This window comes from Emydura macquarii, unplaced genomic scaffold, assembly GCF_026122565.2.
Source record: "Emydura macquarii macquarii isolate MOO-44397 ecotype Brisbane River unplaced genomic scaffold, CSIRO-AGI_Emac_v2 contig_312, whole genome shotgun sequence".
Taxonomy (NCBI): Eukaryota; Metazoa; Chordata; order Testudines; family Chelidae; genus Emydura; species Emydura macquarii.
In genome coordinates, this window is record NW_027130449.1 from 8,022,107 (window position 1) to 8,044,995 (window position 22,889).

Here is a 22,889-nt window from a genome sequence, read left to right on the forward strand (position 1 = left end):
CGAGTTGTGCCTCTCTGTTTTAGGGAGCAGCCTGTTTTGACTCTCTCTCTCTCTCTCTCTCTCTCTCTGTTTTTAGATTATTCTGTGTTGTTATTCTGAATTCTAAGAAACAAAGTAATATTACTTTGTAATCTTCCAGCAAGAGTATTTTATGTTTTATGTAACTTCTCTGTGTCTATGCCAGGAACATAACAGTGATCAAATCACCCCTTACTTTCTCTTTGTCAAGCTAAATAGTTTGAGCTTCTTAAGTCAATCACTATAAGGCATGTTTAATCATTACTATAGCTCTTATCTGAACCCTCTTCAATTAATCAACATATAGGTCCTTAATTCTTTAAACCCAAGAGTGCTTCTTTCTATCCGGGTAGCTGAAGAGCTGCATTCTTATTATTGACTCACACACTCTGCTGGTGCCACATTTAGTCACTTGCAACATTTCTAATGGGGAAGTTCCCACCCTCCACCCTGACTTGAAAATTAAATGTGGAAATTTCTGAAAGCCAAAGACACCTGGAAGCTGCTAAATTCACAGACTGACTCAGTTTGCCACTTCTCAGAAATCTAGAGCATGAAATGAAACCCATCATGGGACAGAGTTTTGTTCCATAGATACTTTTTTAACCACATGCATTTCTCATAGCATTAGCTCCTGTTTCCTGAACCCTATATTCTACCATAAAGACAGGCAAAGCCAGGGGTTTCACTGAGGTGGGTATTGTTTGTTCTTCACAGCAGCTCTCTGCTATGGGAGTTTCTGAAATCTTTACTCTGTTGGTTTTTTCACTCAGTCTTTACTTAAACAAAATACCCACAATGAGAATTTTTCCTGAGTACGAACCCCAGGACTTTTCCATGGTGCAGAAAGGAAGTGAAAAGTTAACAGAATAAATGCTCTTGCTGACAGTCTGCAGATTTAAAGGTCTGGGGTCAAAGAGTTTTTAATGGAGGATCCTCCTCTCTGGAAACTGAATTGGTCCATTGTGTTAAGAGTTGGTGTAAAGACTTGCATAATGGAAGCTGTTTGCAGTGCACTACAACAGGATGTATTGGTCCTATGGAATGCAGGACACGTCATGTTCTTCTGAGCATCACCTATTAACTATTTACTTAGAGATATGTATCAGAGCAGGGGTCTCTCAATCTTCGAGACATACAGCAATGCCCATCAATTTATTCCTAACTTTTGCCAAAGTATGATTGTGTGGGCCGGGCATCTTTGTTATTTTAATAGCTTAATTTGGGGGATGGGGTCAATTCCATTTATTTTGGGTGGACACTAGCTCTTGCACTGTCTCTAAGGAAGCATACATGCTCCCAGAAATTACTCTGAGTGGGTTTTTTTTAAACAAACAAACAAAAACAAATATTAAATTAAAACAGACACACTATCACATTCCCTGCATAAGTAATGCATGTTCATTGCAGGCATAGCAAAATGCTAACAGATTGCATTGGCCTGTCTGTGAGGGATATCGTAATGGCTGCTACCATTCTGCCTTAATAAATAATATAAATAATAATTTGCATTTACATAGTGCCTTAAACCTGAGGACGTCAGAGTGTGGTACAAAAGTAAGCAAGAACCATCACTTCCAATTTGCAGATGGGGCAACAACTGAGACACAGGGAGGTGAAGAACAGGCTATAAACTGGAGATAGTTTTCACAGCCTCATGAAAGATGTTATGTTTTACTTATCGTTTGTCATAGTGCCTAGGAGCTCCAGCCATGGACCAGGACCACATTTTGCTAGGCACTGTACAAACACAGAACAAAAAGGTGGTCCTTTCCCCAAACAACTTACAATCATTATGGATGCTTTTGATGTCCAACCTAAACTGACCTTGAGCACACCCTGGAATTTCGTTATCTCTTTGGGCTGATGTAAACAGTCACCTCTTTTTCCTGGCGATTGTGCCATCACTAAACTAAGGAAGGGTTTCAGGTAACCAGAAGGTACTGTGTTGTCAGAAAGATTATGGCCCAAGTTTCCAACAAAAACTAGTGATTTTGAGTGTGCGGCTGGGCTCTGGGAGAGGAAAAAACGAAGCTAGACCTACCTACTCAAGTCTAGAAAATTAAACCAACCGTCAAGGGTTTTAGTACAGCAGACACTCTGTTCTGTCAGATTCTTATACCATGCCCATCATTATGATAGGACTGCCTTCCAGTAAGGCAGAAGCTAGAAATAAGGCACACATATTTTACAAAGAGGGTAATTATACAATGGAAAAACAAACCAAAGGATGTGGTGGATTTGCTGTCACTTGAAGTCTTTAAATCAAGAATGGATGTCTTTCTAAAAACATTCTATAGCTCAACCACAAGATTTGGCCTTGATGCAGGGATTATTGGGTAAAATTCTATGACCTGTGTTATTCAGGTAGTCAGACTAGATCAGACTGGTTCCTGCTGGCCTTAAAGTCTATGAATCTATGAATAGTGTAGTAAGTGATGTGACTAGCATCTGACTCACATGGACATCAACATCATAAATGTAATAGCGACAAGATATTACTCAAGAAGAGCTGGCACTCTGGAAACCAAGTGTAGAGTATGGAAAGATGGATGGAGAATGATTAATCTGTTTCTCAATTGGCCAGCCTTCTCCTGCTGCTACCGCTTCTCCCCAGAGCATGGTATGCCATGGATAGGTGCCTCACGACATGATGAGGCTTATACTGAAGTGCAAACTGGGGAGCAGCATTCAGACATTGTAGTTCACCCACTCCCAAAATTCTTCAGGTTCACTATAGCCTGCCTGGACAAACTCCCTGCTGTGACCGAGCAACCCCTGTTTTTCCCCTCTCCTGCTGATCTCTAAAAGTGCATTCATTGATCCTCTTTATGTTCTCCAAGCTTGTGAGTTCAGCAGAAAAGAGTAGAAGAAAAATTAGATGTTGTTTTCCTCTGGGCTGGGAAGGGAGGAATTCCATTTGAAAACCTGATATATTTTCCATTGCCAAGGGACAGATTTGGAGCCTGTAATATCTGAAGAGAGAAGGTGCCATGCTGACTTTGGTATGCTAATGCGACTTAATCCATGAACTGCCTTAGCTTTTTTTCCAGTCACCATTTCAAAAATGTAATCACGGAGAGTGCAGAAATTTGCTAAGGAGGGTTAATAACCAGAAAACTATCTGCATGTCTCTGGACATCTCTCTTTTTCTCTCTCTCAAGAGATAGACCCAAATAAAAATTCTGCATCTAAAAAAGACATCAGCTCTCATGAAATTCAAATCTGAACTCTGTAATTTAGACACCTCTCTCTAGCGCACATTAACACACACATCACACAATCTCTCCTATATTTTCAAGACTATCCCTATCTGTACCCTAAACTGTCATTTGAATAATTACAGCTAAATGTCAATGAATGTTCACAATGTCTGGGGACTTTTTTCCCCCCAAACAGAGCTGATTGGAAAATTATTGTTTATGCCTGCAAAAGAATTGATGAAAACAACAACAAAAAATAATTCATTTTCTTTGAAATTTTTCAGGTTTCTGCTGAAAAACAAAAAACTGAACTCTGTCTCTGAGCTGCAACTCAGCCAACACACACAGATCTCACAGTGCTATCAAAGCTTATGGCAATAGCAACTCCAACTCTAACACTAGAGTCAGAAGAACAAGTGTCAACACATTCCCCAGTGAGCCAGTTTTCAGACAGTCATTCCAGAAGACTGGAATGCTTTGGAAAAGGGAAAAGAGTGACTGACATTGTTTGGTCAATGGTTTAAATTACACCCAGGTCAGCAGAGATCCAAATTATGTCTAACAATAGTAGCTGCATTCTGATAGCACTTGCTATCTGATAAACTCAGAGTTCTTAATGAATTAAACCCCCCAATGCCCTTTGGACCCAGATGAGTGTTATTCTCTTTTCTGCAAATGAATAAACTGAGGCAAAGAGCATCTAATCTAAGAGACTTGCTGAAGTCTGTAGCAAAGCTGGGGATGGCGCTCAGACCTCTCCTGCATTTACAGGCCTATGCTTTAGCTATGAGGCCAGCTTGCCCCTCATTGTCCTCTCACTGCCATCTGACGGACATGCAACAGCCTGTATGACATGAATTAGGGAACTTCAGTCCAATTCCTAAGGAGAAGTGTGTACATCACAAGAACCACTGGCAAGTCGGGCATCAACTGGCCCCTGCCTTGGCAGTCTCATCAGAGATGTCAATGACTGAATGGGGCATGAAGACTTAACTCCCCTCTCCTTCTCGGCAGACCAGCGTCCAGTCACACTGACGGGGCAGCATGGAGGAAGATTGCCCTGTCTCTGCCCATCTTTTAGGGTCTTCAATCTCCATGGCCATCAATCTGACACTTTTCACCAGCACTAAATTCACTTTAAAGGTGTGTGGCAGGTAGTAATCAAGGATTTAATCTGGATCCAAAGCATGAGTCTCTAGGGTTTGAACTAAAAGACTACATCTATTAGCTTTGAGACAGCAATACTCTAATAGACCACTCTAAGTAGCACAGCCACTAAAGGGGGACAAAGACCCTCTTGGGCAGTGGGTTGAGCCCTCCACAGGTAACAACAGGTGCTATTGATTTGTCCTAGGCGGGCCCTTCTCAGCTGCAGGGGAAGGGATGTTTGGCCAACAACATACCTGCTTTCACTGTATTCCTTCTTCTCTCTCACGCGCAGCCACTTCCGCAGCAGGAAGCGCTTGCGCCGTGGAGAAGCGCTGGGAGTGGAGCAGTTCGACCATGGGGTATCCTCATCGCTGGAGGGAGTGATTTCTATGGATGGGAGTTGCAGGAACTCTTTGTTGGATGAGGGAGAGTCATGGAACCCGCTGGCCTCCAGGCTCTGCTCCTGCACGTTCTTCATCCGCCTCATCTTGAAGCGCCTCCTGCGCAGGGTTGGGGTGGACGAACTGGACCAGGCCCGGCTGCACTCGGCCACCTGTTGCTCTGGAAGCTGCAGTGCTGGGAGCTGGAGGGTTTCTGTCATATTGGCAGCAGGCATCAGATCCCCTTTCACTTTCCCCCTCTTACCTCTGCTTGCTGGCTCTCTCTGATATCACTGCAAACCAAACCACACAGCTAAACGCTGCCTAATTCCACTCCTTCCCAGCTCAGCATGTTCCCACCCCCTTGAGAAGGAAATCTCATGTTCCAGGGTGCTTTCATTTAACGGGGGGCTCAGGCCACGAGGGGAGCCAGTTTTAAGTTTCTCTTTTATTTTCTCCTCCTCTTTCACTCTGAGAAGCAACTTCCTCTCTTGACTGATCTCTTTCAGAGCAGTGAGTTTAACATCTGGTATGAGGACTGCTGAGCTGTCTTGTCTTTTTTCCTTCTGCTGTTTTCTCTGCTCTTTGCCTACTGGTGGCTCAGTGAAAACTCCTCCAGGGCTGTGATGGAAAACAATCTTCTTGGGAGACCAAGCAATGTGGAGCTGTGAGGAGGTCAGAGAGAGAGAGAGAGAAAGAGAGAGGGAGGGGAAGGAAGGAGGGAAGCAATGATACTAGATAAAATCGGAGAAGGGTGATGGTAGTTCTTTTTCTGTAGTAGATAAGACGCACACAGGCAGCTGCAGCAAGTGTAACCACACTCCTGATCGTGAGGGATTGGTTCTATATTACCGAACACGCCTCTCCTGCCATCAGCTTAATGAAAGAGGATAAGGGGGGAAAATAACTTTTCATGCAAGGCGATTGGCCAGATTTCCCCTTTGTCCCACCTTCTTATTTGGTCGTCCCACCCTGCAGTGGGAGGGGAAGGAGTGGACCTCAAGTTCCATCATCTTGTGACTAAATATGTTATTTTCCACCTCGTTTGAATGCACAGACAGAGGGCAGGAGTAGTGAGAGGGTTTGAGGAGAGCTAAAAGGCATCAATCAGCCGGTGGCACTTGAGTTGGGTCCTGGCTGCTGGCTGACTTTTTTTGCCAGGGCTTCACATTAGGGAAAGCTAATTTCAGAGAAATCTAGGAGTGGAGGCTGCTTCCAAAATGACACACTTTGGTGACAGAAGGTCCCGGGTTTAGGAACCGACATTGAAAAGACAAATACCACAGAAACAATAAGACAGGCAGGACATATCTGAGAAAAACACACACACACACACACCCCTGCTGAAGATTCCCAGGCACTGACCACATCAAGAGGAAACAAGGTTTTCTGTCAAGGATTACATACTTGGAGGACTGGATAGCTTAATGGAAGAGCTTTGCAAAACTTTGGTAATGAAAGCCCAAGCCAGCCAGAATGTGCTGTGTCCAGGGGATCAATAAAATTCCACTGTCAGAATCTAAGTGTTTGGCTAGAACTTTAAGCAAAAATCTATATTTATCCATTTCTAAAGCATGCACCATCCTGGTATCTAGGTGACTTCCATAAACACATGAAGTGCACCACCCCCTCCTGTGAATGCCCACATATCTCAAAAAGCACAAAATAGCATCAATTCAAGTAAGAAAACACAGAGCCTTACGAAGGAGACAAAAGAGCCAAAGATTTGTTGTTTCATGTCCAGCACAAACACCCGCGTATTATTTGCTCATTACAAGGATTAATTGATACCTTTATTTTAATATTTTTCTGTAATGCAGTGAAACATGCACTCACAACTACCTGAGAATTGCAGTCACCTGTCGTAACAGCCAATGTCTTAAGAGCTTCCATAGTAAGTCACCTTGCATTCAGCAGCCACAAGTGTAATGTTGTTACTAGCCACCTGTTGACTCACTAAAAATTTATTGTGAGCATCCTATTAGAATGTCTGGAAACCAAAACTCTATTATTCGGTCCCTAAAGTACAGCATACAAGGAAGAATTACATCTACGCTTTATTCTATATTGGGTTATTTTTTTGCACTGCTTTATTCTGATGAGAGGAAAATGGAATTGGAAGTGGGGGAGATGAAATATTTTGTTCCTATTTTTCATCTAAGTTTCATTATCAGCAAAGCTTATGAACTCTCTACCCATTTCTAATGTATTGCAGCATGTAAATGAGCAGTCCACTGGCCACCTTTAACACGTTTGGTCACGTACATTAGTGGGTCTGATTTCCTCTGGAAACCTTTGTGAAATGTGTGGGGTTAATTTGGATGTTATATATTAGGGACAGGTAAACCAGCTCAAAAAAGTTGAATAATTCCCTCTCCCCAACCAGACTCACACTCCTGCTTTAATAATAAAACACACAGAGCATGTTACACCTTCAAAACACTGCACGAAGTATCTAGTTCATCAGCAAGAAACTCAAGCTATGCAGCTCAAAGCAAATATTCCATCATTTGGAACGGACTGCTCATTATTTCTTTGGAAAGAAAGGAATAGCTTCTACACCCATGTATACCGGCATGGCATAAAAATGACTCGTCCAATACCATGAGGATCCAACCCTGCATCCTCCCTCTCCAAGACACCATCAGGATTTGTCCACAGCACAACACAAGGTTCTTTCCTCCAAAATCTCTCTCTGATCTCTCCAAAATCTGACTTTGTCAGCATCCCATGATTCTTCCTCATATGATAAAGAATCTCTGAGTGCAGAATTCTCCCTATTTCATATCACGAGAACCTTCTCCAGTGAGACACAACCAGTTAACAAGCACAGGGTCTGTCCCTTTAACTCTAAGTAATTCTGTGATTACTAAACAACACTTATTTATCCTTGAACATTCTGGATCATTTTTATTTTGGACAGAGGACACTGGACACCTGTCTGAAGTGCTTTGAAAGCCAGAAGCTACGTAATAAGAGAGAGAGCTCAAACTTCCTGACCTACAGTGTGAAAAATACCAGCCATGGACAGAAATTCTCACTGTGCAGCACACAAAAAGGAGAGATGTTGCTGCTCCTCTGAGAGGCTCTCTTTGCACTGCTGGATCTCTGCCCTGTTTGGTCTCTGTAACTGGCCATGTTGGTGTAGATGCATGATCCTGGAGAAGATACGCTATTTTTTGTTGTTGCTGGGAGGTTTTTTTTGTTCTGTTTTGGTTTTTTGTTGAGTGTTTTTCTTTTTTGTTTAGTATACTGCCAGCATCATCAGGCATGGCTCTGGGACCCTTAGCTCCTTGCCAGGACATGGCAAAGGAATTATTCTTCAGATTAGCATCAGAATTGGTGAATAGGTGGATTCAATTTTTCCTAATTTTGAACCTGTTTGGAAGTTTGACTCCAGCTCAAACATTCTGGGGTTTGCAACCTGCTTAGGAGAGACTGTGAAAAAAGGAACAGAGAAAAAAAATCCACTGAAAAACAAATAAACTCTATATACTGAATGCAGAGTGTCTACTTGTACTAATTCAAATTCTGTGTGGTCCTTCTAGCCTTACTACGCAAATTAGATTTCCCATTAGTTAACTTTCTTTTAAACTAAATTATTCTTGGTAAGGAAGGAGGGGAAAAGACACGGATATAAAATACAGGACAAAGATAGTTGTGAATTCAGAGTAGTTTACAAATACAGAAAACCCCCAAAGTGAATTCAGGAAATTAAACAATCCTTCAGATGTGTGAGGTTTGCCCTTCTAATGCTTTAAGAAATCTTTCAATTAGACAAGGGATATTACTGCAAATATATGCTTGGAAAATTTCACCAAATCAATTTAATTCCAGTCCTTTGCAGCTCAAAAAATTTAATTTGCTGAATATTTCCTCCACACACACCTCAAAAATGGCAGTTTTTACTAAATCTTCCATGCTTCAGACAAAATACTGATCCTTGCAAGGACAAAATTTTGAATTCAAAATTCCAAAACTACTGAAGATTTTCACTATAAAATTTCACAGGGTGGTTTTGTGTGTTTGTGTGAACTTGAAATAAATAGCAAAGACCTGTGTTTTCATGGATGGGTTGTTATAAATATTGTGCAAAGTTCTCCATTCTCTTTGGCATCCCAATAAAAGCTCTCTCCTTCTGTATGAAGGCCCAGCACTGGAACACTCCTTTAGAAACGAAGTCCCTAAAAATCCATGAGTCCAGTGCACACATACCCTGATACCTTCAGCTAGAATTAGAATTTGGAACATGATGCTCTTGTGGATACAGGGATGGATGGTGACTCAGGAGATTGGGTTTCTGTATCTGGCTCTGCAACAGTCCTCCAGTGTCACCTTGGGCAAGTCACTGAATTTCTGTGCCCCAGTCTCTCCCCAGTTGTAAAATGAGATGCTAGTACTTCCCTGCTTCACAGGGGATGATGTGAAAATAAATTTCTTAGCATATGGGAAGCACTCAGATACTACCATGATGAACACCACAGTAAAGCTAATAAATAAGTAATAATAATAATATGCTTGTTGTGATCTATCCATTCTGACTTGTCTTTACTTCCATAAAAAAAATATAAGGCTTGCCCCTTTAAGTCACTTATTATTAAGCAATAGTTGTTCACATTTAAACAAACTGGGTCAGTTTTATTTTGGACATAGGACAGGGGGTCACCTGCATGTGTTATTCTTGGACATGCAGGGGCTCCATTATCAGACAGACACCATAAATTTCAGCCTGTGGTGTGAGAAATACTAGCCATAGACTGAAATTCTCAGTGTGTCAAAAAAACAAGACAGAAGTACTTCTGCAGCACATGTCCTGTTGCTTTGCTGCATTTATTCAGTTATTTATGAGATGAATCAGGCTCTTTCCTCACAAATAATCTGATAATGAGAGTTACCCAACATCTGCAATTCAGAGTGGCAGATGCCCAGCATCTATCAGGACTGGCCAAAACGAAGTCCGCCTGGAAGTGGTCTGCAAAATAGAGGTGTAATTCATATACTGCATAAAGCCACCTGATCCTAATCCTAAAATCACAGGCACTGGCCCTAACCCCATAGTCTGACCCTAGAACTGGAATACACATTCAAGGTTAACTATGTCCCAATTCTAGCACCAGAATTCAAACTCTGCAGGCCCTTCAATGAAGCCAGAAATGGGCTTAAACATAGGCCATCTTATGCTTTCAAACTTGAACCAAACAGAAAATGTATGGAATACATTTAGTATTGCTTTATCTACACGTTTCTGAACATTTAATAACTCATTAAGTGGTTTAAAGAGGCTAGAGTCCAACAGAGATTTTTGACTGGATGTGAGTGATGTCACACTCCAGTCAACAATATCTAATAGGCACCTGTGTCCGACTGTATCTTTCTTTTTAAAACTAAACAGTTCCTGTGTCATCAACAGCCATGAAAGGCTTATGGCTGTGCGTTATGCTTAACAGATTTTGTATACCCTGGTAGTTAAAAGCATTTAACCTTTGGCCTTGTGCATTGTAAAAAACCCCAAGGCCTTCAGCTGCCATCCAAAAATCCCTTGACTATTAAATGAGCAGGGAATGACAAAACACATTTTTTGTTTGGTTCTTGTTTTTTGTTATTGCAGCGACATACTTAGTCCTTTCCTTTTAAGGGAAGCTCTTCGGAATGGGATCTTTGTCCAAATGAAAGAGGATAGTTGAGTGTTTCACAGGTCATCAGCCACAAAAATGAGGCTACCTGGTTTTATTCACATAATCACTAATCTCAACACCTTCCAATACCAATCCTTCAAATAGACAACAGCAAAACAAAAACTCTGGGTCTCTAAGAGCTTGGGCCTCTACTCGAGCTGTTTTCTCTGTGCCAAGTTTAGATTGCAAGTGCCTTGCAGTTTGAACTGCATCTTGCTTGGTGCTTGTATGGCACCGTGCATACCTATGCTGCTCAATAAATCTCAAGTGCATGGTGCCCAGTTCTGCTCACAGTTACACTGGAGTGAATCCATAGCAAATTTATTAATTTCGTGAGTTATTCTGGATTACGCTGGTGTAACTGAGATCTGAAACACACCCATGAACAGAATGCAGAAGCCAGTTATTCAGGGACCCAGTAGCAAGAACATAAACCCACACCTTGCCGTAAGGCAGTGGTTCTCAACCTGTGGCCCAATCAGCACATAGCTGCAGCCACATGACAGCCTCAGAGACATGCAGGTAGAACATATGTTGTGTAGATGTGGCCCACATAAAACATAGAGAACTGCACATGTGGTCCACAATGGTAACTAGATTGAGAACCACTGCCCTAAGGTCACACATGGCTTAATTCTGACACCCAGCTAGGTGAATTTCCCTAGGAACTTGCATCAGTTTTCAGAACCCATACACATTTCGTAGGAGTCGAGTGACTCACTCCAACTTTCTCTGGATTTCCTGAACCTGTATAGCACTTTCATAACAGGTCACAGCTCACAGCACACACAATTAATCACAGGAGAACCGGCTTGCAAGTACAAAAGGTCTTTGAACAGCACATTCTTTCCTATTCAGCTAGAATATCTGCTTCACTAGCTCAGGTCAGTAGATTGTTGTATTTAAGCCAGCCCGGCACATAAAGCAATACACACACCAGCTCTAGGAGAGACCCAAGGCATACTGCAATGTGTCTGACAATGTCACTGGGTATTTCTTTGCCCCGTCAGCACAACACACTTCAAAGGTGTACCCAGATCTTATGGCTTATCCTGACAGGCCTTTATTCCACACAGGAAAACACCTGGTGTTACATTCAGGCGTCACAAAACCCGCTGTCACAAATGCATACCACATGCACAACTACACATGCAGCATCAGGACTCTGGGTTCCACAAACACAACCCTCTCCCACTTGAGCTAAAGATTCTTTGGGATGGCAGAATTAGGGCTCACAGCCATCCTGGGCTACCAGCCAACATGGTCACATATGCACAAGTAGCTATAGTTACAGTCCATCAGCCAAGTGCCGCAATGCACAGGTATACATTAAACCAGTAGCACATGGCCTAAGCTCACCTAAGGATAAATGTTCTTCCAGGCTAACACGCACAGAAATGAACCTAGACGTTACCTTGTAAATATCTGCTTTATCCTTGGAGGAAAAAATGCATTTTGGTTTATTATATTTTTTGTTGAAAGTGTTTGAGTTTGAAATAAATTCTTGTTTTTCCCTTCTCCCTTTTGGCTTCCTGAAGTTACACATGTGCCTTATATCATCCTGCCTGCTCCCAAGTTCTCAGATACCAGAATCTTAGAGTTTAGAGTTTACATTTTAGAGTTCAATATTGGACCAAAACTTACCCAACCACTTTCCCTTTCCCTACACCACCCACACCATAAGGAGCAGCAGCTAGGGGAGAGGTTTGTAGAAAGCCTCATGCTTGGATGGTAGCTTGAAATGGCTTCTGTTCAGAATAGTCCCCTTAACAAAGGCAAGCGACAGTTTCAGGCCAAGCCAACAAAATACAGGGCTTCCCAGAACAAAGGGAGAGAGGAACATAGGAATTGTCAGATTGGATCAGACTAGTGTTCCATCTACTCCAGTATCTTGTCTCAGAGTGGCCAGGACCAAATGCTTCCGAGGAAGGCACAAGAAACTGAAAAATGGCAGTTCTAGGATAACCTGCCCCCTGGGAAAGTCTCTTTATCATATAGGGTGACTAATTCCCTGAAATGTCCTCCCTCCTCTCTCTGTGGCATTATTCCAAACCAATTGCTGGACTTTTCTCTCACTTTCCTCTCTTTTCTCTCACAGAGGAGAGGTAAGCAGAGCACTGCTGAGTACTGTACAAGACTCTGACAAAAGAAAAAGTACTTGTAAGAGAACTATCACTCAGAGTTTCATGCTGCACGAGGCTAAATGGAAACCTTTATAACTTGCTCTCAACTCCCAGGAGCCACAGATCTACAGAAGGTTCTTGCCTACAATGGGTAAATTCATTTTATAAGAAGTGTATAGAAACTGCTTCATAAATACCACTGCTGTCCATCATCTCTCTGTTATCCACAAGCTCAGTGGCTAGGCCATTACAGCCTATTTCCTAAATTAGATAAACGCGGGAGGAAGTGTCATTTCTCTTCATGATCTTCTCCTGAATGGAGCTATTTGGGAAATGCTTCAGGGACAAGTGAAAAACCTCCACCCTAGTTAGCTTTGTCATCCATGTTCATGCCCTCCACTCATTCTTACAGAAATACACATCTGCAGCACGTAGTGCATCTTTGTGCAGTGCATGTACAACATACATGCAGCACATAATGCAACTAGGAAACATGCCCAATGCATGTATATAGCATACAATAACTGTATGTGTACTGTGCATGGATAAGCCTGAAGCATAAAACTCATATACCTATATGCTTCATGTATGCAGCATAGATCACATATACAATGCAATGTTTGTGATGCAAGCAGCACACAATCTATACTGAATGTATACAGTGACTGGCAATGCATGGGTTATATACATATGTTTGCCACAAAGTAGCTGCATGTGCAATGCAGTTGCCACATACAGTATGTTTGCCATAGGCATGTAGCACATATTGCATACCATATGTGTACACGAAGTGCTCACACTACATGTATACAACAAACAGTACATTGCTAATGTAAGATGGGATTTAGCTTGCCTTTCAACTAGGTAAGGGTGGGAGGGAAGAAAGAGAAAAAATTATACATACATACATTCTCTCTCTCTCTTCATAAAGAGGGAGAGAGAGAGAGAAATTCAGGACAGTCGTTGATATCACCCCAACTACTTGTGGCTTGCATAGTTTCCCTGGAACCACTCACATGAGTGAGGCTATAAGATAAGTCCATTTACAGGCTGTTACACATTGGAAGTTCCACGGACTCTAGCTCACTGGTTGGAATCTAGCTCCATATTGAGTGTGACCAAAAATCATGACCATCTGTCCCCAAGAGGTGTCTCACATGAAATCAATCGGCAGTCTCAATCCAATTCCCAGTGGCCCAGAGTCCATATCTTATAAAACCACCTCCATAATCATCACTCACTAATACCCCTACTGAGAGACTCAGCAAAGCACAGTCAACAATTTTACAGAGGTGCTCCACCAAGGTCAGGGCTGAGGCACACTGTGGGGACGCTTGCACTAGCAGAGTCCTTGCCGTGCTCTATCTTTTTATCTGTCCCTGGGGCTAGCATGCCAGTACCTATCATAACCACTGAAACCAACATTCACTTACTCATTTCTTTTGTGTGCCCTTCAGTAAAAAAGCAGCAGCAGAGATTGGTGACATTTCTTCATCTGTTTTGATTCCTAAGTGATGTCAGACAATATACTTCACACTTTAGTATACTGAGATTTTACTCAAGGAGTGCATTGGATTTTCCTAATGCTAATGGCTTTTACATGTGAGCACAAGGGGAGAATTTCCCCATTAAATCATATTTTATACCATGTAAATGGTTTCTCAAACATTCCCTCAGGACTACAAGCAACACAAAAAGTCTTAAGTAGGCAGAACAGTCTGAGAATGCTTAATACTGGATGATTGCCAGACTAACAAAATGTGGCCGGAACAGAGGACTGGGTATCAGAGCTCCTTGGTCCTGATCACTGTTCTCCCATGGATTCTTGAGAGAAAGTCATTTCATAACTCTGTGCTTTAGTTTCTCAATCTGTAAGAAGTGGATAATGATACTTGCCTAGTATACAGAGGGCATAAAAGAGTAATTACAGAATGTTTGTAAATCATGTTGAGATCCTTAGATAAAAGGCAAAGTACAGAGTCCAAGGACTTGATGCATCCCTCTGAGCCAGCAGGGATGAAAATTGCATGCCCTTGCACTGGAAGGGGCAGCTGCAATGGAAATCAAACTGTGTTGCTTAGCTGGGATACATCAGATAAATAACATGGGTATTGTTTGTCTTCCCTGAATGCATGTGGAGCACATAAATGAACATAAGTAATAAATTTAAAAAACCATTTCTGCAAACATTCACACACAGAGCTTGGAAATGAGCATTTCGTAAATATTTGGGTCAGTAAAATATGATCACTTGAATCTTCACAGAAAATTAACACAGGAGGTGCCTGGAGTCTGGTCAAAGCTTTAAAAATCCTAACTACTTTTAACAGGCTTGTTTTGCATTATTTGCCCAGCTCTTAACTTACAGCTAGCATGTCCAATAGTGATATTATATATTGTGGACTAGGTTAATTTCCTCTCCCTCAGGCATTTGAACTTAAACTTGGGGGCCTGTGCCAGAGGAAAATCTGCTCCAATTTGTTGCTTTAATAAAGAAGCTTGTGTGGGGTTTTTTTGGACTCACTCAGCGTCATCGCACAGTAAGCCTAACCTTCAAAAGTGAGGAACAGAATTAATTATTTTAACTCCAAGGTTGAGGGGTTTGGTTCTAAACAGTCAAACCCCCACCTAACCCATGTGGCATGATGAATGCAGGCAGGCCCAGCATAGTGCCACAGGAAGCAAATTGTAACATGTGGAAAACATTTTTTACAGCAACTGGCAGGATTTTCTTGCCCCTCAACAGGTGTTTTATTAAGCACACAAGATCTCGCTATCACTGTGATCTCTTAGTGTGTAACACTGCCTACCATTGATAATGGAGAAACAATAACCAGGCAAGTGAAGAGAGCACTGGTCTAGGACTCAGTCTAAGCACTAAGCGCTTCCCATGATCTTAAAGCTTATATTGCCTTACGGCCTGTGGAGTTGGTTTCTTTTGCATGCTCCAACTCCCCACCTGGGGTTCTTCAATATCAACAATGTCACTGTCTCACTATGGAAGGTAAATTACTTTGCTCACCCATTCTCACCTCCTACTCAATGGTCGTCATTAGGTCTTAAGTCCCGGACTCCACCTCCCCCATTGTTCTCAATGCACCTGGATATCTGTAAGATGCCTCTATGTTACCTATTTTCTGTATTACTGCATCTGAAGAAGAGAGCTGACGTCTCTCGAAAGCTTATGTCTGCAAATATTAAATTTGTTAGTCTTTAAAGTGCCACAGAACTCTCGTTGTTTTAACAATGTCACTGCTTATCCAGGAACTAAAGTCCCCCTGCTTATATAGTCCTGGCTCTGCTGCTGGCCTGCTGGGTGACCTTGAGCAGGTCACTTTACCTCTCTGTGCCTTAGATTCCTGATCTGTAAAATAGGGATAATTATACTGACCGGCTTGGTAAAGTGCTTTGAAATCGACTGATGAAAAGCGCTATAAAAAAGCTGGGTATTATTATTATTTGCCAGCCATACCTGAGTGGCAAATAAAGATGTAATCACTTTGGGGCACAGCCTGTCTTTTTGTCTTGGCCCATGACAGGGGCTCCTAGGAGCTACAACAATATAAATAATGATAAAGATGGACTAAAGGCAAAACCCTTGATCCCAATATCTCTGAACTTTGGGAAAGTTCAGACCTGAATGGTTCCAATCCTGCTCTTAGATGCCAATACTTTAGTCAGTATCTGAAGTTGCCACAAGGACACGGTCTCAAATGCATTTTATAGCTTTTCCCCTCACCATAAGGATTGTGACCTAAAGTGCAGCCTCTGCTACAGAGCACTTAACATTGATCCTTAGGTTATGAGGTCAAGAGTTCCTGGAACATCAGTAAGCTCTTCACACTGGATCCGGGTCCCCTTTTCTGATCCACTCCTGCCTTCTGAATCTCCACCCTCACACTCAGAGATTCCCTATGACCAAGTATGGTAGGAGTGGGGGACAGCTGCAAAGGGATCCTCTACCAATGGGATCCTACTGCTCTCTAGTGGTTAAATAAATGCAGGAAGTAAGACTGTTTAAAATAAATTGAGTTTTAATGCATTTGAAGAAAATTTAAACAAAAAAACAATTATAGTTCCTCCTCACCAACATGTTGTAAAATATCTCTGGGAGCAGAGGATGACATTTTATAGGAAATATTATCATCCTGATCTTGCAAAGTGTTGAACACCTTAGCTCCCATTAAAGTCGGCGGGAATTTAGGGCCCTCAGCACCACACAGAATATTATCCTCCTTTGTAAGTAGCCTACATGCTGCGGTCTGTTTACAAACAAACTGAGCCCCTCATTCATCCAACTGTTCTAAGAAATCTCTCTCACAAAGCAGTCGTGCAGAGATATCTGAGATCTCACCATCTTTTCTCAGCCAAGCATCTTGGTGCACTAAGCGCTTCCCATGATCTTAAATATTTTCTTGCCTTACAGCCTGTGGAGTTGGTTTCTTTTGCATGCTCCAACTTGCCACCTTGGGTTCTTCAATATCAACAATATCACTGCTTATCCAGGAACTAAAGTTCCCCTGTTTGTGAGAGCCATCCCCAGGAGCTGTGCAAACAAATCAGATGTAGACTCCTTGTTTTATTGTATAAAGTGAGATAGAGGTAGAGAGAGATTTTTCCTTTACTGTTAATTTAGTGTGGCATAAGTGGATTCCATCTTGTTAGTTTCTTGAAGTGAACTCTTTCCTGAAACTTGTACTATTAAACCTAAAAATATCTTAATTCTCTTTGCATGTGTGTGAGGAATGTATGTGCAGGGCATAAAAAGACACTAACCTAAACTGCTCTAACAACAGAAAGGGGAGTAAAGACACTAACTGCCATCCTGACTTTGAAGGCCAAAGAATACCTATCAACGACTCTAAAGTGCAAATAAATGACCTTAAAGTACAAAAGGATCCACCCTGGGAACAAACAAAGTACAGAAATAAGAGAAGAGTCATGCTTGCAATTAGCTGGTGATTAACAACTATACTGAACCTAGAGGCAGCATGAGAGCCAGCAAGTATAAAAGATGGGGTAAGAACATGGAAACTTTGGGTCTCGTTCTGCAATTGTCATCTGGAGCATCAGATTCGCAACCAACAGAGGCCCAGCTCCCTCCTCGTGCCCAGTTTAGTTGACCACTAGGCTGGCTCAAGCAATGCATAAAAGGACTGGTAATTATATCATACCAGCTTGCAGAACTTCTTGGGTATGAATGTGTGTGTGAATGTGACTGCTTTTTAATATTCTTACATTTACAATAAACACGGTATATTGCCTTGTCCCCCTGAATAAGATCCCCTGGTCTTTTTTTTTTTTTTTTTTTTTAAACAAGTGTAACACTTCTACAGTTTTTCCATTGGGTATTTTGATTCCAGCAGGTGGGATAATTTATGTTTCTTGCTTCAAGATACAGGATGTTCTGAAGTTACATCAGATGCATTTGCAAAAGAGGAAAGCTTATGAGAAGGTGTTAGTAGATCAATGACTGAGCTGGTACAGGAAAAGTAGATAGAATCAGGTGGATATTTTGTGGCTTTAGCTGAGACCTTTGTTTTCCCTTCTGTCTTGTGTGAGTTTCTCTTTCTTTTCCTTCATGATAGATTTTCTTAAAATGTTCTCATCACAGTCAGATGTTCTAGGGCACAGGATGTGGTTTGTACAATAGGGTTTTTGTTAGGCAAGCCTGCAAGGCCTGATATATAACAAAATTTGCTGAGGGACAAATTAATCCCTAGTGCAAATCAATGAGTTAGTGTAGTTACAACAGGGAAGAATTCAGCCCTGAATGTTTTCTTTTTCTTTCTTTTTTTTTTTTTTGTTTTTTTTTTTTTGGGGGGTAGGGAGGGAGGAAGAGAAGAAATAAAATGGTTCCTCCTTTTGTTTCCCAGGGAAACCGAATCCTATAAATACTAAACAATCGGTCATAATTTTCCACCAATTTTTCTTTTTTTGGTAAAAATTTTCTGTTTGTTGAAAATGTTTGTTGTTTAACCACAAAAAGCAGTACATTCTAAAACAAACAAAACAAAACAAAAATGTAATTTTCAATGAAAGCCCAAACTATTCTGTAGAAAAAATATTTCCCTCTCAGCTGTGCTAAACAGGCAGGAGCAGCAGATGGGTAAGTATTTTGTAGTATATAAAAAGACCTAGTCTGAGCACAGGACCCCTGGATTTTAATTCCATCTCTGCTACTGTCCTGATGTGTGACCTTGGGCAAGTCACTTAACCTCTGTGTATGAGCTGGACCCTTCATAAAATGTCTGAAACCCCAGTTTTACACATTAAATTGAGATCTTCAGATAAAGGGTTCTGTTTGAAGTGTTGCTAGAAGTGAAAGTGTTGCTAGAGGTTAGAACAAGCCACAGTCATCCCTGACCTTGGAGATGTCTGGGGGTGAATGGCTTGCTTCACACCCAACTCTAATTAGTATTATTTGATCTTTTAATTAAATAATGTCTGTTAAGATCACATGGTAGCTTTTAGAAATATCTAAAAGGCAGTGCTGATAAATTTAAAATACAGCAGCATCTCTCTCAGCATTCTGGTAACATCATGAATTACTCCAGTTGAATGCTCATACTATTCTGATGTCTTCAGAACATTTTGATATGCATATGCTTAGCTTTACTGCACACAGTGGGCGATTTATCCTCATTGCTGCATGAGAAAGGAGCCATAGCTCACCAGACGGAGCTTGCTTAGACTCCCATGCTGGTATACACATATATGTATAAATAGCGTAACAAATCCTGCTGTCTGCTACACAGCTTTAATACTACCTCTCTTTCCCACTCTGTCTTTTTTGTTCTATTTAGATTATAAATCCTTTGGGGGAAGGGATTCTCTCTTGCTATGTATTTGCACAATGCCTTGCCTTCCATAATGGGGCCCCAACCTCTGTAGGAGCTTCTAGGTCCTCTTTTAATACTAAAAATTAATAAAATAAATCCAGTGAAGTCAATACATTTGCAACAAACCCGCAAACCAGACAAAGAGGAAAACACATACTCTAGTTATGGGGTTTGGTTACAAGAGTTCTGTACATTTCTAATTCTTGGTAAAAAATTATCCAGTCCAGGATCAGCATCTAAGTCAATACCCCTTGCAGGAGTCAATTCCACAACTGACTCAACTCCTTTGATGTATTCTAAATATACCTGCCATTCATTCTGCAGTGCATGGAGTCAAGCTCCCGTCTCCCCTTTCAGCCAGACTTTGATGTGAACACACGATGATGCTAAAAGAAAGTCCTAAATAAAAGCTGGCAATTCTGCGCCCTTTTATCAACATTCAGCGCCTACCAACTTCTTAGGACCAAACTGTGTAATGACACCTTCTTAAATGAGTAACTAAGATCTCAAATCAGGCAAAGAAAGTGGAAGCTCAGCATGGTGTGAGATTAATTTCTTTCTTAATACATATAATGCTGATTATTACCTACTTTGCAGGAATCAGTGTCTGTAGTGTGAATAATGTCTAGCAATTAAATCTGAGGGAGAGTCTGTATGTACTGGAATTAGAGATAGATTTGGGTCTAAAATAACTGAAGGGCTTTATAATTAAGCATAGGCACAATTAAAAGGTGCTGATGGCAGCACTACGCAGATCCAATGCAAGTCTCTATATACCGATACCTAGGAAGTTCTAGTAGCACAAAACTTCATTTGCAAATGTGTTATTTAAATATTGAACATTTATATTTGTGTCAAAAAAGTGTCTTGCAGGAAATCATCCTGTGCTTGCAGGCTGAATAACCCAAAAGGTCTTTTTCCTCTACTGTGATTGTTGCTGTTATTCCAATTATTCACACTTACATACAGAAACTGTACACAGCGTAGCTGACTAAGCAAATTATCCTGAGATATGCATATACTTCCTCAGCTGAGAGAGAAATCACAAGGATCCACTCCCATAGTCTTAAATACAGAGCACTTAATAACGTGGCAGAGGGCTGGACAGATGGCTCAGCAGCCTGGGTCCCTCCCTCCTCAAGGAAGCGAAAACTCAGCAGAATCTGCTCGAGAAAATCAGAAGGTTTCTGTCATGGGAATAAAAAAATAATAATTAAATAAAACCTGTCAGCATCTCCCCCAAGGAAACCACTTAAGTAAACTCATATGGAAGCTGAGAAATTAAAGCCCCGCTCTGGGAGGCAAAGCATCCCTCCAGCTACGGGAGAATCACGTCAGTCGTCTTAATGAACAAGTGGCTACCAGCATCTCCTCTGGGATTGGGGAATCTGCACCTGATGTAATTGCTGGCTGGCAGCTCCCGCATGAAGCGTGCTCTTGGGTAATTGCAGTAATTAGGAAAGCAGCGATGTGCAGGGAAGGAGACGTTGCAGGGACATGTACCAGTCCTCAGCAGATGCTATTGCAACACCAGTGTGAACTGAACATGTGTGAAAAATGTAAGGAACGTCGCTCAGCTCCCACAATAAGACAAAAGCAGAAACACGACTCATCTCAGAGGACTTCTCTTATACATTCTAAGAGCATGAGGAGTAGGAGGAAAGGGAGGCTGAGATGAGGACATGGAATTAAGACACTGACTGTAACGGAGGCCTGGATTGAGTCTCTCTCTCAACAGCCTCAAATCTGGCTCAGAATCTCTAATAGCAGACAATATGGCTATTGGGAGGCCTATATGAAATGAGTCAGTGATCCTCAGCCCACTTCTCACAATTGACCTCAATGAGTCAATGAACTAAATTCTCCACAAGCATTGCTTCAAATGGAGTTGTCCCTGGTTATGCCAGCAGTGAATTGGACCATCTGATCCTATGGTTCATTTGACATGCCAGAGCTGTGTGCGCGAACTTTGAGGGCATATCTAAGACATTCGGCTTTGAAATCTTGAGACTAAAGTGTCGGGTTGCCAACAGAAAAAGCAGGGGCAGGTGTCTTTCCAGCTGTGGGAATAAAAGGATCAGCTGTGAGAACTCGCAATAAAAGGTGTGACAAGTAGCAGATGAACCTGTCATTGTGCCCCTGAGAAGACTTGAGCTTCTACCCCACTGCAGCCATGGTCCCCCTTCAGTCATTATTCCAGCTGAGTGGGTTCTGCACAGCATGGTAACTACTGAAAGTCTAGTGAGGACCTGTCTCAGTTCATTTATTTTTTAATGTAATAATAGATTCCACAGCCATCTCTCTCCCTGTCTGCAAACACGAAATCCTTGCTGTCTCGGGAACTTGCAATAGCTTCATTTAGCAATATATTCATCAATATGCACACATGCTACAGATTGGCATTCAGCAAAAAATCATGACAACGGTGCAACGTTATTGGTAATATACATTTCCAGTGATTTCATCACCTACATAAACTTTTCCTAGGCATGAAGTAACTTAGATTTCATCTCTTCTAATATGGACCTAATGCAAGCCATACAGAGCTCATAACTTTTACCATAGAGCTTGAAGAGATACATTTGCTGGAGCTTGCAGGTCTGTTGCTAGTTGTTCACTAGCTCCAGCTGTAGCATGGCATCCAATAAGATAGCTCTGGAGACAAGTACTAACAGAACTGCAAGGATAAACCACTGTTAAGTCCAAATGTGAAATTTACAACAGTGCAGCCCCGTAGGAACAAGACATCTGAAATACAGTTTATAATCCAAGAATGGAGGAAAATAAATTAACCTTTCACATGAAGTCTATACAAAATGAGTTTGTAAAAGTCTAGGTATGAATTATGCATTCAGTATTATTTATATACCTTACAAATCAAATGAAATATTTTAAAATGCAAAGCATGCACCTACTGTATTATTATAACAGAACATCAGCTCCCTCTCCATATGAGAAACAATAGCATATTACGCTGAAAACACTTACTGAACTGTAGGTGTTGTGATAGAACCACATAACAAGGTTTTCCTTTATAGGTAATTTACTATGCCTTTTAATGCTGCCAAAACACCTACTTCTCACAGTTAGTAACTGCACACCCTACAATCCCTTAAATTTACTGTAAGGTGCTTTCGTAAATAACTTTGTTCCTACATCCAAACCTCCTCATTAGCTATTATCTCATTAGCTATTAAGAGCTGAAAGGGGTCAAGCTGACTAGAACTTGGACAAAAAGAGAGAAGGAAAACCCCAGCTTCTCCGAGACATGTCAGTGGTGATTCAGTAGGTAATACACTTCCATCTAAGTCGTCATTGCACCACTTTTCCAGCCAGGCGTTATGGCTCTGTGCTCCTGGAGGTGCTCTTATCCTGCAACGCACTTCATCCCATACTTATATCCACCTCTGTGAAGCATGTGCTTCACTCGCTTAACATTGGCTTCAGCGGGACAGAAGCACATGAAGTGCTTTGCTCTATTGGGGCACTTTGTTCAATG

General features: G+C 41.5%; 1 protein-coding gene across 4 annotated transcripts in view; it reads right to left on the reverse strand.

Moving 5' to 3' along the window:
• The window catches only part of GRAMD1B (GRAM domain containing 1B), a 237,929-nt gene that overhangs the window by 117,407 nt on the left and 97,633 nt on the right, over window positions 1–22,889 (reverse strand). Inside the window, exon 1 of one of the 4 annotated variants that reach the window (XM_067564437.1) lies at window positions 4,625–5,281. The exons of 2 other annotated variants lie outside the window; for them this stretch is intronic. In XM_067564437.1, coding sequence (XP_067420538.1) covers window positions 4,625–4,986 — 362 coding nt within the window. In that variant the 5' untranslated portion in view covers window positions 4,987–5,281. Of the gene's footprint in view, window positions 1–4,624; window positions 5,285–22,889 lie in introns of those variants that run through there. One more of the 4 variants, XM_067564490.1, reaches the window with a different exon arrangement.